This window comes from Ovis canadensis, chromosome 5, assembly GCF_042477335.2.
Source record: "Ovis canadensis isolate MfBH-ARS-UI-01 breed Bighorn chromosome 5, ARS-UI_OviCan_v2, whole genome shotgun sequence".
NCBI lineage: Eukaryota > Metazoa > Chordata > Mammalia > Artiodactyla > Bovidae > Ovis > Ovis canadensis.
In genome coordinates this window covers 64,116,390-64,131,874 of record NC_091249.1, presented here as the reverse complement: position 1 = coordinate 64,131,874, position 15,485 = coordinate 64,116,390, and the positions used below count along the sequence as shown (strand labels likewise).

At 45.4% G+C, this 15,485-nt stretch overlaps 1 protein-coding gene across 2 annotated transcripts in view; it reads left to right on the top strand.

Moving 5' to 3' along the window:
* Positions 1–13,698, top strand: part of PFDN1 (prefoldin subunit 1) — a 72,368-nt gene extending 58,670 nt beyond the window's left edge. Inside the window, exon 4 of one of the 2 annotated variants that reach the window (XM_069592256.1) lies at positions 12,844–13,698. In XM_069592256.1, coding sequence (XP_069448357.1) covers positions 12,844–12,927 — 84 coding nt within the window. In that variant the 3' untranslated portion in view covers positions 12,928–13,698. The remainder of the gene's footprint in view (positions 1–12,843) is intronic. The other variant, XM_069592257.1, reaches the window with a different exon arrangement.
* Positions 13,699–15,485: the final 1,787 nt, after the last annotated feature.

Sequence of the window (15,485 nt, the reverse complement as noted above, 5' to 3'; positions counted from 1 at the left end):
ATTCATTCGGAACTTGTATTGCTATGCCTGTTTTTACAGCCTTATTACTGTCTAATTCTAGAACATGTTCATCACCCCCCAGAAGAAACCCGTTAATCATTAAGCATTTGCTTCCCATTTCCCCTTCCCCCAGCACCTGGTAATCATTCATCTATTTTCTGTCTTTGTAGATTTGCCTGTTTCGGATGTTCGTATAAATGGATCACACAATATGTGGCTTTCTGAGTTTGGCTTCTTTCACTTAGCTTAGTGTTTTCAAAGTTCATCTGTGTTGTAACATGTATCAGTACTTCTTTCCTTTTATGGCTGAATAATATTCAGTTATATGGATATACCACATTTAGTTTATCTGCTTATCAACTGATAGACATTTGGGTGGTTCCTATTTTTGAGCTGTTATGAGTAATGCTACTAACAATCACAAATTTCTGGTACTACACCTGTCTTCATTTTTCTTACTTGGATATATACCTAGGAGTGGAATTGCTGGGTCTTATGGTTATTTTGTCTTTTCAATTTCTTGAGTAGCTACTAAACGGTTTTCCATAGCAGCTGCATCATTTTACATTTCCCACCATCGTATATGAGGGTTCTGATTTCTCTGTCTTCATTAACACTTATTTTCCATTTTTGATTGTAACCATATTAGTGGGTATAAAATAGTATCATATCATGGTTTTGTTTGCATTTCCCCAGTGAATAATGATGTTGAACATCTTTTCATGTGCTAATCGCCCGCTAATATATCTTCCTTGGAGAAATGTCTACTCGAGGGTCCCTTGCTTGTTTTTTAACTGGGTTGTATATCTTTTGTTGTTGAGTTGTAAGAAAATAGAAATTCTTAACTTGCTTGGAGCAAAGAGCAGAATCAGACTGACTGCTGCTTTTGGCACACACACTTGCATGTTAGTCTTGCCACCACAGGTGAGTCAGTTACACCTCCACTTCTAAGAATGCAAGGTGTTGCCCTTACTTCCGCTCTCAGAAGGCACGCCTTTGTTCACCTAACCCTTTACCATGCCTACAGGCCAAACTCCATCGTAAACACTGTTGATTTGATCCTCTTGCTCTTCTTATAAGAGGGCAAACTAAAGACAAACTGAAATAGTAAAACTTGTTTTATTTGCTCATTTAGAAGACTTGTAGAGTTTCGATAGTCCTGTTGATAGGTCAGGCTTTCTGACCCTGGAGAAGCAGAAGAAACTAATGCGTATTAGAAAATTTCCTTTTGTAAAACTTGTTTTCATGAGACTTATTTATTATGTACTGTGTACATTTACTTCTCAAATACGATGAAACTTAGAATAATGTTCTAGTTGGGCTCTAATTTTTAGGGTTTTTTGGTTTGTTTATTTTAGAAAGGAATCAGAGACTCCAGGATTGTGATATTGGTAGTTGTCTTTGCAGGAAAGTTATCTCTTTCCTGCAGGCCCTGAATCAAACACTTAGCATGTTTAGTATATTGTTAGGAGATTTGTACAACACACAGTTCTCAGTTGTGGCACTGCGTGATCTCTGAAGGATATTTTCTTTGTGTGTTTATTTCCTGAATATAGCAATTCGACCCTTCTAATAATTTCCTTGGGTGTAAAGTATACTGATACTCTACAACTCTTGTGTTTCTACAACTCTTGTGTTAGACCTGTGTGAAGCACAGTGTCTCCTTTGAAGTTAAGAGGGAAAATTATTTTGTCCTGACACTTAACGTATTCTTAGGGCTCATCTGTGACAATTAAAATATCAGGTGGTTTCCCTTCATGAAGTTTTAGGATCAGGTCTCAAAGAGCCATAGACTTTTAATTTATATTTTCAGTTTTTTTGGCTGTGCTGCTTGGGTTGTGGGATCTTAGTTCCTTGGCCAGGGATTGAATCTGGGTCCTCAGCAGTGAGAGCAAGGAGTCCTAACCACTGGACTGCCAGGAAATTTCCTAGACGTTTTAAAGTTGGAAGATATTCCAGAGGCCACTTCATGGAACACTCTTCCCACTGCCCTCAACATTTCTGATGTGTTGTCGTGGTTCCTACTTGAACACATCCTGTGATTTCTAGTCATCTCATCCTTTTTTCCTGAACCACTCTTCTCTTGGTTTTTATGAATCAGTGCCCCTCCTTTTTAGATACTACTTGCTGGTTCCTCTTCTTCCTTTCATTCTTCCTAAATGTTGACTTCCTGTAAGGCTAAGTCCTTGTATTCTGAGTTCTTTCTCAAAGAATTCCAATCATTCTCATGGCTTCAAGTACCTATGTGTAAACTTGTATCTCTAGCCCAGACTTCTGTGAACTTCAAGGATGCGATCTAGTTTTCTTTTCACATCTCACTTAGATGTTTCACAAGTACCTTAAACTCAGCATGTCTAAAACTAAACTTAAAATCTTTCCTTCCAAACCTGATCCCCTTGGGAGGTGTTCTTGACACCCCCCCCCCCCACTTCTGATTAATAATGAAAGTTATGGTGAAGTCCTCTGATAGCTTTTTCTCTTAAATATTTCTTAAATATGTTCTTCTCTAGCTCCATTGCCACCACTAAGATACTGTCATCTCTTTCCAAGATTATTACAGTTGCTTCCTAATAGGTTTCTCAGCATTCACACTTGTATTCTCTAACCGAGTGCTTCCCAGCCCTTTTCACATCACAGGCACCTAGAGAATAGTATTTGCATAGTTCACTGGGATAAGTGGACAGAGGATGCTCAGGGTGGCAGCAACTGCCCAGGAGAGGTGGGGGTCCCTTTGGCTACTCCGGGGACTAAAGGGATCAACATCATGGATACATCTATTACCCTTTCATTACTCGTCGGGCTTTCTGCAGGAAGCCTTGCTCTAGCTCATTCTCTGTGTTGCAGCCAGAGTAGTTTTTGTTTCCAGTGGAAATTTGATTTTTGTTACTCTGTCTTAAGACCCAGTGGCTTTTCATCATCTTTAAGATCTTTAATATGGCTTTTGACCCTCTGTGATCTGACTCAACCTCACCAGCCTTATCCTTCTGTATTATCTATTGTCCTCTTCCCCCTTTAGTACTTCATCCTCACTTGCTGTCATTTAGTTCCCAGACGTGTCTTGCTTCATTTGACCTTTGCACATGCTGCTCCATTTGCCTGGAATTGCTCTCTCCCCCTGCTAACCTCTCCACTTAATTTCCATTCATCCTTCATAGCTTATTCAAAAGTGCTTCTGTGATTTCCTTGATTATACCAGGTGTTTCCTGTATTAACATGCTCAGACACTCAGTCGTGTCCGACTCTTTGCGACCCTTTGGACTCTAGTCCACCAAGCTCTTCTGTCCATGGGGTTTCCCAGACAAGAATACTGGAGTGGGTTACTAATTTCCTCCTTCGGGGCATCTTCCCAACCCAGGAATAGAACTCACATCTCCTGCATTGCAGGCAGATTCTTCACTGCTGAGCCATCAGGGAAGCCCCTTCCTCTCTTAGACACTGTGCTTTCCCCTCAGAGCCCTTGTTGCAATGGTGATTAAATGTCTGTGTGTCCTGCAACAGTGTGATCTCTGTGAATAAGTGTGTGACTTGTTCACTGCTGTAAGCCCAGTGCTCTTCAGGTGTAACATGTATTGAGTGCCCGACAAATATTGGTTAAATTATGTGTCACTTGGTACTGAGGATGAAGGGTTAATTACATCAGAGAAGATTCCTACTTTTATGAAACTCATATTCAGATATAGACAATGACAATATAAGCAAGAAAATACATAGTAAAGTGATGTTTTAGAGAGCTGTTGGGCAGGCCTCTCAGAAAAGATGAAATTTCAGCTGAAGTCTGCATGAGAGGAAACAGCCAGCCACTTAAAAGTATCCAAAGGAAGAACATTCCAGGTGGAGGGCGCAGATGATACAAATGTCTTGTTAGAAAACATTTGGAATTGTTTAAGCAAGTGAGAAAAGGAAAGAGTTGTAATGAGGTTGGAGTGGTTAGCATGGACCTGATGATGCAGGGCCTTATTTCCTGGGTTGAAGAGTTCAGATTTTATTTGAAATGTAATGGGAGGACATTCAAGGGTTTTGAGCAGAAAGTAACCCTGATTTACTTGTTACAATACCCATGACAAACATCCAGGCGAGGATGATAGAGGCTTGAGCTAGGATGGTAGCAGTGGTGCTGGATAGAAAGAAGAGGATGGTTTGGGGATATCTTTGGAAGTAAGTTAAGACTGATGGATAGATGGAAGGGGGGATATTGGGTTCAAGGAAAAGAGAAGAAAAGAGTGGCTTCTGTATTTTTTCGTTTCTCTGGTTTTTAAATTGAGCAGTTGAATGTATAAATCAATTGTGCTTATTTTAGACATGTTAATTTTGGGTTTGACAACAAGGAAAATACGTTTTATAAGCAATTTGATGTGTAAATCTGGAATTAAGGGGAGTCTGGGTTGGAGATACAGATTTGGGAATTATGATGTTTAAAGTTGAGAGTAGATGAGGGTTTCTAAGAGAGAGTGATGAAGAGAAGAGAAGTTAAGGACAGCTTCCCAGAAAATACCAACATTTTGAAGTTGAGCAGAGAAGTAGTCAGCAAAAGAGAGCTTAGAAGGAGTAGCCAGTAATGTAGGAGAAAGATAGGAGTGTGGTATCATGAAAGCTAAGAGAGGAAGTTATTTCAAGAATTGTGTTGAATGCTGTTGATGAGTAAGAATGACCAGGTTGAGTAAGAAGAGAACAGAGAGTAGCCACTGCTTTGGGTAACAGAGATCATTGGCGACCTGGACTTCAGTCAGTTCAATAGGGAAACGTGACTGGAGAGGTTTGAAGAGATAATGAGAGGTGAGGAAGTGAAGGCAGCTGCTGAACAGTTAGTTCAGGAGGTTTTGCAAGACGGAGAGGAGAGAGAGGAGACAGTACGTACAGGGGAATGTGAGGTCAAGAAAAGTGTGGATGTGTGTTGGGTGTGTGACTTGCCTCACCAATAGTTACCTTGCAGAGAAAGAGAAATTGAAGATTGAGAAGAAAGAAAAAGGATAACTGTGGGAGTGAAAATTTTGAAAAAGGGATGGATTCAACCCCCAAGTGGAATTGTTGTGTTTTTATAAAAACAGAGACACTCTGTCCATTTTGGAGTGTCTCCAACATGGAGAAAGAAGAGAGTATATGTATAGGTGTAAGTCAGGTGATGGATTTGGTAGTGAAAAGAGAGAACTCTCCTCAGATTGCTTCTGTTTTCTCTGAGCTGGGAATGAGAGAGGAAGAAAGAGTATAGGAAATTTGAGGAGACAGGAAAGCATGAAATAGTTATTTGGGAGAGTAGAGAAGTTAATATGTTAAGGAAATTTAATAGAGCTTCTGGACACTGGTGAGTGCTGAAATACATGGTCTTGAATTTAAGTGAAACGTGTAGCGCAGTTTCGTGTTTTTCTCCAGCTGCGTTCAGCTGCTGCTGCTGCTAAGTCGCTTCAGTCGTGTCCGACTCTGTGCGACCCCATAGACGGCAGCCCACCAGGCTCCCCCGTCCCTGGGATTCTCCAGGCAAGAACACTGGAGTGGGTTACAAACGTGGAATAGATGGGTGTTTGGATTAGCTTGGGTTGTTAGTATTTTGCCAGGGAAGTGCAACAGAGAGGGAGAGGGGACAAAAGGGAGTTCAGAGGGGAATAAATATAAATGAATGACTGTGGAAGCTGAGCTGAGTGGGAAGGGAGAAAGTCCTGGAAGCAGAGTGGATAATGAAAAATTTGTTGAGTGATGAGGTTGAAGAAGTGCTGGAAGGAGAGTTATCAGATCAAAATGACCTGGAAAAATATGAAGTGGTGGTGGTGAAATTGAAATTCTGGAGGAGGTACAGTTACTGGTGCCAGTATCTCTGGGGTATGACTATGGCCTGGGTGACTCAGGTGGGGTAAAGTAAAAATTGTGAGAGGGGAGAGAAGGTCATAGTATTGAATGGATCATCTCCACTCTTGTTGAAGTCGCCTTGAGCAGTGCAGCTGTGGTGGAGAGGGAGACGGTGAGCTGTCGATCCAGACTACTGGTAGATTGCAGCAGCAAGGAGGGGAGAAGAGGATGGCACACTGTGATGCCACAGACTTCAAGGACCAGGGATTTTGGAGCAAATAGAAAATGGTTTGACAGCAGGCTTGATGAATGAATGGAAGGATGGATGGATGGAGATTTATGCTTTTATTAGGCAGCTTTCATTAAAAGTTAAAATCTCTGCTTGCTGGATTCAGTTCTACCTTGTAAGGCTCCCTCTTTTTAAAGAAGAGAAGTTGGCAAACCTTGCTGGCTAAATCTGGCTTGCTTCTTGTTTTTGTGTTTTTAGAACACAGCTAGCCCATCTGTTTACACCTTAAAAATTTTTATTTTTGGCTGTGCTGGGTCTTTGTTGCTGTGCTCAGACTTTCTGTAGTTGTGGTGAGTGGCAGCTGCTCTCTAGCTGCGGTGCATGGTCTTCTCATTGTGGTGGCTGCCCTCCTTGCAGGGCACCGGCTCTAGAGTGTGGGCTTCCGTAGTTGTGGCGCACAGGCTTGGTTGCCCATCAGCATGTGGGATCTTCCCAGCCCAGGGATTCTTAATCACTGGGCCACTGGGCAGTCCTGTTTACATATTTTTTATGTTGCGTTTGCACTACAGTGGCAGAGTTGAGTAGCTGTGACAGAGGCAGTTCCACAAAGTCTAAAATATTTACTCTCTGGCCCTTTATTGAAGGAGTTTGCTGGAGTCCATTTTTGAAGGAGGTTCTCAAACTTCAGTGTGCATCAGCATCCCCTGGAGGGCTTGTGAAAACAGATTGCCAGGCTCCCTCTCTAGAGGTGCTGATTCAGTAGGTCTGGGTTGGGACCTAAGAACGTGGATTTCTGATAAGTTCCCAGGTGTTGATGGTGCTGCTGGTCAGGGGACCACACTTCAAGAGCTGTTGTTTTAGATATTTAAGTTAGTGATTGGATTCCTTCTCCGCTTAATATTCTTTGAGCCAAGTTCCCTACCTCCATTAGCTATATATCTCTTTAACATGATCATTGTCTTATCTTACCCCCTTTAAGCTTGGTGCCTGTGAACATAATGATTCTTTGGCTAAGGCCTGATCTTTGCCACATGCATTGGAACAGGTGCCCGACCTTGCTCTTCACTTAACCTGTGAGCTTGTTTTCTTTGTTTCTCACATTGTCTAATGTATGGGTCTTTCTCTGAGACTTAAATGAAACTGATGTGGTAGGGAGGGTAATAGTAGGTAGAGATCACAAACTTTAGGTGGACTAAAATGCTAATAAACGTTATTATTTGGAGGAAATATGACCCCTTTCCTCCCCCTGCCTCCACCCTGGAATATCTCTGCTCTAAGGAACTTGAGTAGAGCAGAGTTTTGCTCTGCCTTGGGTAGATTGAGCTGTGTGATCATAGGTGGGATATGGGAGTCTGGCCTCATATGGTAGCTGTGTTAGAATCTATTTATCAAGTAAAAGAACATCTGGGAGAAAAAAAAGGTCATTGCTCAACTAATCCAAGTCTTTTGTCCCTGTCTTTCAGCAGAGGAACTTCTGAAAGGTGTCTTGAAAGCAGTTTCTAAAAGATATGGAGACAGTAACCCCTTCTTAGGCTTCTTTTTATTCTCTTGCTCCATGCCTAAAATTGCTCTCTTGTTCTTTGAGCTCATCTCCCGGCCATATGTAGCTCAGCAGTTACCTTGCAGCCTCATTGTTTCCTAATGGTGAAGTAGATAAACCCAGGTGAGTTCACAGGTGGCTGTGTGTCCTTGGATCACTTGTCTCTTATCTTCAGGGCCTGGTCAGGTTTGGCCTGCCCTCTCTGCCTCTGGTGCTCCTCACCCACGCAGACTCGCGTCGCACTTGCACTTTCAGAGCTCTGCCCATCCTTGTCTCATTTCCCTTTCTGACTTCTCTCATTGTGCTCTTGCATTGCCTTTGTTTTTCTCTTCTTCCTCTTGTTTCCCTGCCCTCCTCACATTTTACCCCATCTGCCAAAACATGCCTTCTCAGCCTCAGATGCTGGCCTCTTGCTAAATTTCTCCATTATGGGCAGCCGGCCCCCTCTGACGATTTTATAGTTCCACGAACCTGAGAGAACAGGAGAATCATTGAGGCTCTTGAGTTTTCAATTTGGTATTGTCTAAATCCTCATTTGATAAGTTGGAAAATAAAAAGGGAGAGAGGAAAAAACTTTTCTATACCTCAAGGTAGGACAGAGAGGAAAAACATTAATTTCGAGAAAGAGAGGAAAACAACGTTCCTAAGAAAAGTCTATAGAGATAATGTCACAAGATGCATTACCTCAGGAGTCTGTTTGAGAGATTGTGTCATGTCAGAAAAGTTCTAGGGGACTTGAGCCTCTTTCCTCTGAGAGAGGATGAGAATGAACTCCAGGCCCTCAGTCTGACTCCGGAAAGAACTTCACGCTGATGAGCAAGAAGGCCAACAATGTCATTTCCCTGGCTGTGCTGAGCCCCACAGGAAAGCTCAGAATTTTGCGTCAGGACAAGGCCCACAAGAATGTTGCTGCGCCCAGAGCCCTGTGGTTTGATGCCACTAGAGCCTTTCCTACGGAAAGGGTTCTCAGGGAGTGCTCAGGAAGGCAGAAGGGTGCTGCACTGAGGCCAGCAAATGCCTTCCCAGGACTCGGGATGGAAGGTGGGGGTTCAGAATGCCTCCTAGAGTTTCCACAGCAGTCATTACGCCCTTGTCGTGCACAGCAGCCCTGACAGACATCACGTGGAGCCCTTTCTCAAGGATTTCTGACTCCAGGATGCAGGAAATGGGGATGGTTTGTTTTATGGTTTCACAAGTTAACCAGTTAAAGCATAAGGGCTTTGACCCGTACATAGGGCCTGTTCACGGGAGCGAGGTTTTGATGTCCGTGTCAGCATCAGTGAGGTCTGAGTTTTAAACCTGTGCATTTCTTGAGGGAGAGGTTAGAGGGCAATGCCAGAAACTGAAAACCACCTTGAAAGAGAATGGCCATTTTCTGCCTTTGCTTCCTCTGGTGGGTATTCCTCATTCATTCAGATTGGGAGGGAAACTAAAACAGAGTGTGCACACAAGGAAATCAGAAAGGCCTCGTTTCCCGTGATACATGTCCTTAGTCAGCTACTGAGTTGCTGTTACAAACCAGCCATTCTGCTAGACACTGGGACTGTGTCATGAGCAGAGTCTTGCCATCAAGGACCATTTCTTCTCATAGGGAAGACAGACAGACACATACACGCCTTCAGGTGGACAGGTGCTAAGGAGGAAAATCACAGAGTGAGGAGGATAGAGTATGGAGCTACACGTGGTCACGAAAGCCTTTCCCATAGGTGACATGTGAGAAAGACCTGAAGGAACAAGTAATGCGGATATCTGGGGAAGAAGGACCCTACACAGAGAGAACCAAAGGCAAAGGACAGGCAGGGGCCCGGCTGGTGGATCTGTGGCACAGCTTGGAGGCCAGTGGGCTGGAGCCGAAGTGAGAGAGGGAGACGTGGGAGGGGAGGCCAGAGAGTCAGAGCAGGACTATACGTGGCTTTTTGAAAGGCTTTTGCCTCTTGAGAGAGACGGGAAGCCATTGGGAGGTTTTAAAAATGAAAGGTGACTGGCCACTGTGAAGAAACTGAAGGGGGTGGTCAAGGATAGAAGAAAGGAGACCACTTAGGAAGCTCTTGATTAAGGTCAGAGTCTGGAGATATTTTGAGATAGTGCTAGCAGGATTTGTTGTTTGATTGGATGTCAGGTGTGAAAGAAAGAAAATTCAAGGATGACACTGAAGTTTTTGCCTTGAGTTGCGAGAATGGAGTTATTTACAGGAATGAGGAAGAGCCAGGTCCACAGTTTCTGGTTTGACTAATGGTTTTAAACTGTGGAGATTCAAAGAAGAGAAGGTTTAACTTAATCATTGGTTCCTTAATTTTCTCCATTCTCTCTGATGGTCTCATTTGTATTTGGGTCAATTCTACAACAATTATTTCTGAGATAAATACAACCCCAGCATTCTCACTTTCAGGGCTCCTTAACTAAGCCTCTGTGATGCGGTGTGGTGAAAGGTATGGCCCAAAAGAGCCTTGGGGTACACTCTGTCTCTGGGAGCTCCCTTCATTTCAGGTGCTATGGTGGTATCCTAGGGCCGCATAACAAGTTACCAGAAACTGGGTGGTTTAAAACAACAGAAATTGTTTTTTTTTTTTGCAATTCTAGAAGGTAAAAGTCCAGAATCAAGGTATTGTGGGGCGTGCTCCGTGTGAAGGCTTTGGGGAAGACTCCTTCCTTCCTGCTGTCTGGCTGACGGTGGCTTTGGGCCACCCTCGGCCTTCTTCCTCTTGGAGGTGCATCCCCCACTCTGCACGGTGTCGCCCCCATGTGTCCCTTAGTCTTTGTGTGCCCTTCTTACAAGGACAGGAGTCATTGGATATAGAGCCTGCCCTAACCTAGTGTGCCCACATCTTAACGTGGTTACATCTGCAAAGACCCTGTTTCCGAATAAGGTCACATTGACACATACCAGGGGTCAGGACTGCCTCATGTCTCTTGGTGAGACACGATTCAACCCATGTCATGTGCTCTGGTACAGGTTTGACTGTGAGGGTCTGCTGGGCTTACGTATGTTTGAGGATGAGACAACTGAAATACAGTTGGAAGGCAGGACTATGCTAGAGTTGCCCCATCTGTTGGGATGAAAAAAAAATTCTTTACTGTACAGTAAGTCTGTTTAAACTGAAGATTTAAGGATAGACAAGTTCATTTTACATTATTTTGAAACTTGAAGACTTTAGGATATGCAGTAGTAAAAATCATGAAAAAGTAATGAAATTGGAAGTGGAAGATGGAAGGAAGAGATGTGACAGAATAAAGAATTTTAAAGTTGAGAGTTACAACCTGGATTCAACTGGCCAGAGGCCGGGGCTGTAGGGAGAAAGGCTCTTGCTGATGTTCAGTTTGATGGTTTTGCTCGTTGGGGCAGCAAGTGGGTGGACATGAAATGCAGCAGACGTGGGTCCTGAACTCTGGCTGAACTGCAGGGCTAGAACCCCCCTTGCTCCCCTCTCCTCTTCCTTGGATTCCTTACTGGGCTGGGACCCAAAAGGTGCCCGGATGGCGCATGACACTCACTCTCTAGCTGCCGTGCAACAGCTGGTACATGTACATTCTTCAGCAGTGTGTCAGGAGTTACTAGTATTTGCCTTTTTTACTCACAAGTAAATCTAACGATTGTTTATCAGAGGAAGTTTAAGTTCCCACTCTGATATCACAGTGGTAGATAGGACTGTACCAGGTTTAGCGGTGCACACAATTTTATTGGCAGTAACACACTTGGGGCCATAGACTCACCATGGTCACTAGGAGTTTTTGTGGCGCTCTTGTTCTTTTGTAAGGAATTGAGTGCAAGTTGAAGGGATGGGAGATGGGTAGAGAGACAGGGCTCTTCCTGGCCTTCAAGAAATTTGAAGTTCGGAAACAAACAGGAACCAGAAGTTCACATAAGAACTGTGATAAAGATTTGTGGGACTAGCAGATGCAGAGCGTTGCACAGGGTGGATGAATGGTGGGCCCTGCTGTGTAGAGCCGGGAACTGTGCTCCATGGCCTGTGAGGGGCATGGTGGAGGGATACGAAAGAGAACGTGCATGTGTGTACTGAGTTATTTTGCCATGCAGTGGAAATTGGCACAGCACTGTGAATCAACTATACTTAAAATTGTGGCTGCCTCAGCACACGGCACCTAAAGGAAACTGTACTTCCCAGTGTATCATTTAATAAATGTCTGGACAGAGAGTGGGAGAAGTTGGAGGCAGGGGTATGGAGAAGGGGCGCCAGAGAGGTTTCATGGTGAAGGCTCTGGGCAGTAGAAGCCCTCATTTCTGTTTTTCTGCTTCAGAGGTTGGGGATCAGGTCCCAAGCAAGGCCTGAGACCAGGCTGCTTACCTGCCCTCTGCCGCTGCCCTCCCCTGGCTTTCCCGGGTCATCTGGGCATTTCAGCAGTCAAAACCCTCAGCTGCTGGGGTGAGGGAAGGGCACTGGCTGCCTCTGGGCCAGGGCTCTGCACCTCTGACTCTAGTGTGGCTCCGTCCCATGCGCCCTGGCATCCCCCAAAAGGGAGGCTTCGTGTCATGTCTGTTCAGTGGGCGGAGCCACAGTGTGTCCTCAGGGCAGGGGCCAGTGGTAAAGCCACACTTCTGGGGTGACCACAGGGCAAATAACACACAGACATAATTTCCTTTGACCAGTCTTTCGTAATCCTGGTCCAGATGTGGCTCCTGAAAGTGAAGTTCTTTGTCTAAGTCGAGATTTTTAATTTAGGACCCAGATGGGGTAGGAGGTACACTTCCAGAAGGTCTGTTTTACTCAGTGTGTCATTGTCCTGGATTCCTGGCAGGCAGTGGTTTCATTAGAAAAGCAGATTTCATCCTGACTCATCTGCCTCAGTGAGCCATGTGATACAGCTTCTCAGTCCGCGAGGCAGCCTGTCTCCCGTCGCGCTGGACAGAGCGGAGGGCATGCTGTCCGCTCGCAGCAGCGAAAGCTACAAGCGCCTGGCCTGGGCTTTGGAAAACCTTGAGAGACAGTCTGTTGTGGGGCCAGAGCTTTGTCCTGGAATTTCCTGGCCTTTGTCTGTCTGGTGTAACTTCATGTACTATGCTGCCTGTTTTTAGAGTCTGCTTCCTTCTGGGGGAAGAGTGCTGTTGCTTTCTACAGAGCACTTCTGCTTCCGGAACCAAGCGACACCCTCCCTGGTGCCCAGGCGTCGGGGTTGGGGAATGCTCTGGGGCAGGCGTGTACGCCTGGCTCTCAATAGACAGTAGGCTCCTGGAAGTCACTAGTCGCAGAGAAGCCATAACCCATGGGCATAAAAGCAGCATCTGTCAGCTTGGCACATTCACCCTGATCCTAACCCTTGTTTCCTTCTCATATTGCAGCAGAAAAAATCCTATCTGGAGCGGAGTGTGAAGGAAGCCGAGGACAATATCCGGGAGATGCTAATGGCGCGAAGGGCACAGTAGGCAGCCTCTCAGGAACCTCTTCCTTCTGAGCCCTGCCATTCCTGGTGAGGGGCCTGTGTAGGGAAACTGCTCTGCCTGAGGGACACTTTATCTGGATGGTCTAGTAACCTTATGTTTTATGCATGGCCTGGAGCCCCTTTCACTCTCATCCTTGTATGTTTTATCCTGGCTCTGCCTGCTACCCTTCTCCCCTGTGGTTGAATCATGAACTCCAGGGAAGGGAAGATGGGAGCCAGGACAGACAGGGGAGTTCTTCCGGGGCCTACTGCTGGTCACGCCGGTCAGACCAATAAAAGACATCTGTCCCACTCTACAAAGTCTGCTTTTCTTGAGCTGATGGATGAGAACAGAGGACCAGAGAGGCAAAGGGTGTCTCCACCTCAGTCCTCCCTGTTGCCTCTCCAGGGCTGTGGCCCTGCTCCTTCTGCATTGAAGCCTTGCCCTCTTCTTTTCGTTTCTGTTCCTCTAGGTAAACCCCTCAACTTCTGAGCCTCCATTATCAGTAGTATGCAGATGAGGGAAAAGGAGAGCAGGCATGGCTGAATGCATGATCACAACAGTGGTACCTCAGTGGCAGTCTGCCTGGAGTCTCAGTGTCTGACTCTCTGCAGCCCCCATGGACTGCAGCACGCCAGGCACCTCCGTTCTCCACTGTCTCCTGGAGTTTGCTCAAATGCAGGTCCATTGAGTCAGTTAAACAATAGCCATTATTAAAAATTACATTTGTAAATTTACTATTATATTAAAAGTAAGGTTAATAATTATTAAGAACTTATCCTTTCTGAATTACTTTACTGAATTTGACCATTATCTATGTTTTTGAGGTTGACAGTCTGTTGTGTCTGGATGGTGGAAATACAACTTAGTAGTGTGAGCCTGCCCTTCTCTTCCCGACTCCATGTTCAAGATACCACATTGGTAGCTTGAAATCAGCCATGGGGGTACCTACCGTTTACTCCACAGAAATCAGGTGATGATACAAAATCATGGCTTTTTGCTTTTAAAGAGAGAGATGGTAGTTAAATATTTTCGTTTTTAAAGCAAGAGAGCTAATGGTTAAATATTCATCAGCAACTGTAGAGGAAAAGTGGGCAGCCGCAGTTAGGCAGGGAGAGCTGTCAGCTGTGCCTCAGGACCGGCCGCTGAAGGAAAATGAAACTCGCTGCTATGGCTGCCCAGCGCCACCCTGCGGCCAAAGCTGAGATGGATGGCCTGACCGGCTAGTTTGTATTTAATATTGTGACAGCTCTCCTCTCTCCTTGTGTGGCAACAGAGGGGGCAGGTTCTGGGAGGGCATAGCAGGAAAAGAAAGACTCAGGTCTGTCCGGCCCTGGGGGCAGCCATGGTTACCAGGACACCCTGCTCTAGGCTCAGGGAAAAAGCCAGTGTGGCTCCTTGGTGAGGCCGTGTCTCTCAGTGGGCCTGGGGAGAGAATGCTCGCTTGGCGAGGGCCCCATGACCCAACTGAAGGACACCTGGCCTTGGACCCTGCCTTCCTAGGAGCTGCCAGGATGAACAGGTAAATCAGCTTCCTTGTATACTGGTCAGTGGCTGAGAAATCCAGGGCTTAGATTCTATCTGGAATAACTGAGACAGTTGAGGCTTAGACAAATTTATTGAAACATACAGGATGTGAGCAGAGAAATAATTCAGTGGTAAATTACATCAAACCTGAATATAATTCTAAAATTATAAATATATATTTTATAACTAAGCCTTTGGCCAAAAAAATAAAGAGAAAAGTCATTTAGCACATTTGTGAAAGGCCAATAAGAATGGATTTGAACATTAAAAAGATCAAGTCACTGAATTAAACAGCAGCAACCCCTGCTAATCTAGAATCCCACTGTGTTGAAGGTAGAAATGTCTGTGCAGAGCTAGTCGTTGATTTCAGCAATCAGAAGAGGCGGGGCAGGCACAGCTGTGCGCGGTGGCGGCAGAGCTGGCAGGACAGGAGAGCTGGGCTGGTCAGGTGAGCATGTCCCAGAGACAGCAGCAACACAGGGCCGTCCAGCAGGCTGTGAGGCAGGTAGATGTGCCCAGGTCATCCCTTCTTTGGTCTTCCACCACGTACACTGCAGGGGGAAGGGGACAGGGTGAGAATGAACTCTAACAGTAACTTAATAGTAAACCCCAGGCCCTACAGGGCCAGCACCACCCAGACCAAGGGAGAGCTCCGCGCAGCAGCCAGAGCCGCTGAGGCAGTCTCAGTGATGAACGCAGGAATGGTTGCTTAGGACTGTCCCCCCTCCTGCTAAGGACAGTCATCCCCGCAGGAGGGTGAGCCCAGGGGAACCTCCACAGTGGCCTCACACCAGGCCAGCCTGAGTTAAGTAAGGAGTGTCTGTTGTGCTCTGGCCAGAGCTGGCCAACACTACTGGTTTATAAACCAGGGAGCACCCTCTTCCAAATCTTACAGGGGAACTGGGGGCGGGGGGTTGGGGGGGCTTCCTCAGATATACCTAAGCCATCTCCCAAGAGCAAGAGGGTAACTATAATCTAAAGGGGCTTTAGGCTTTAAAAGATTAATCAAGAATCTTGTTTTTTTTTCATACCTG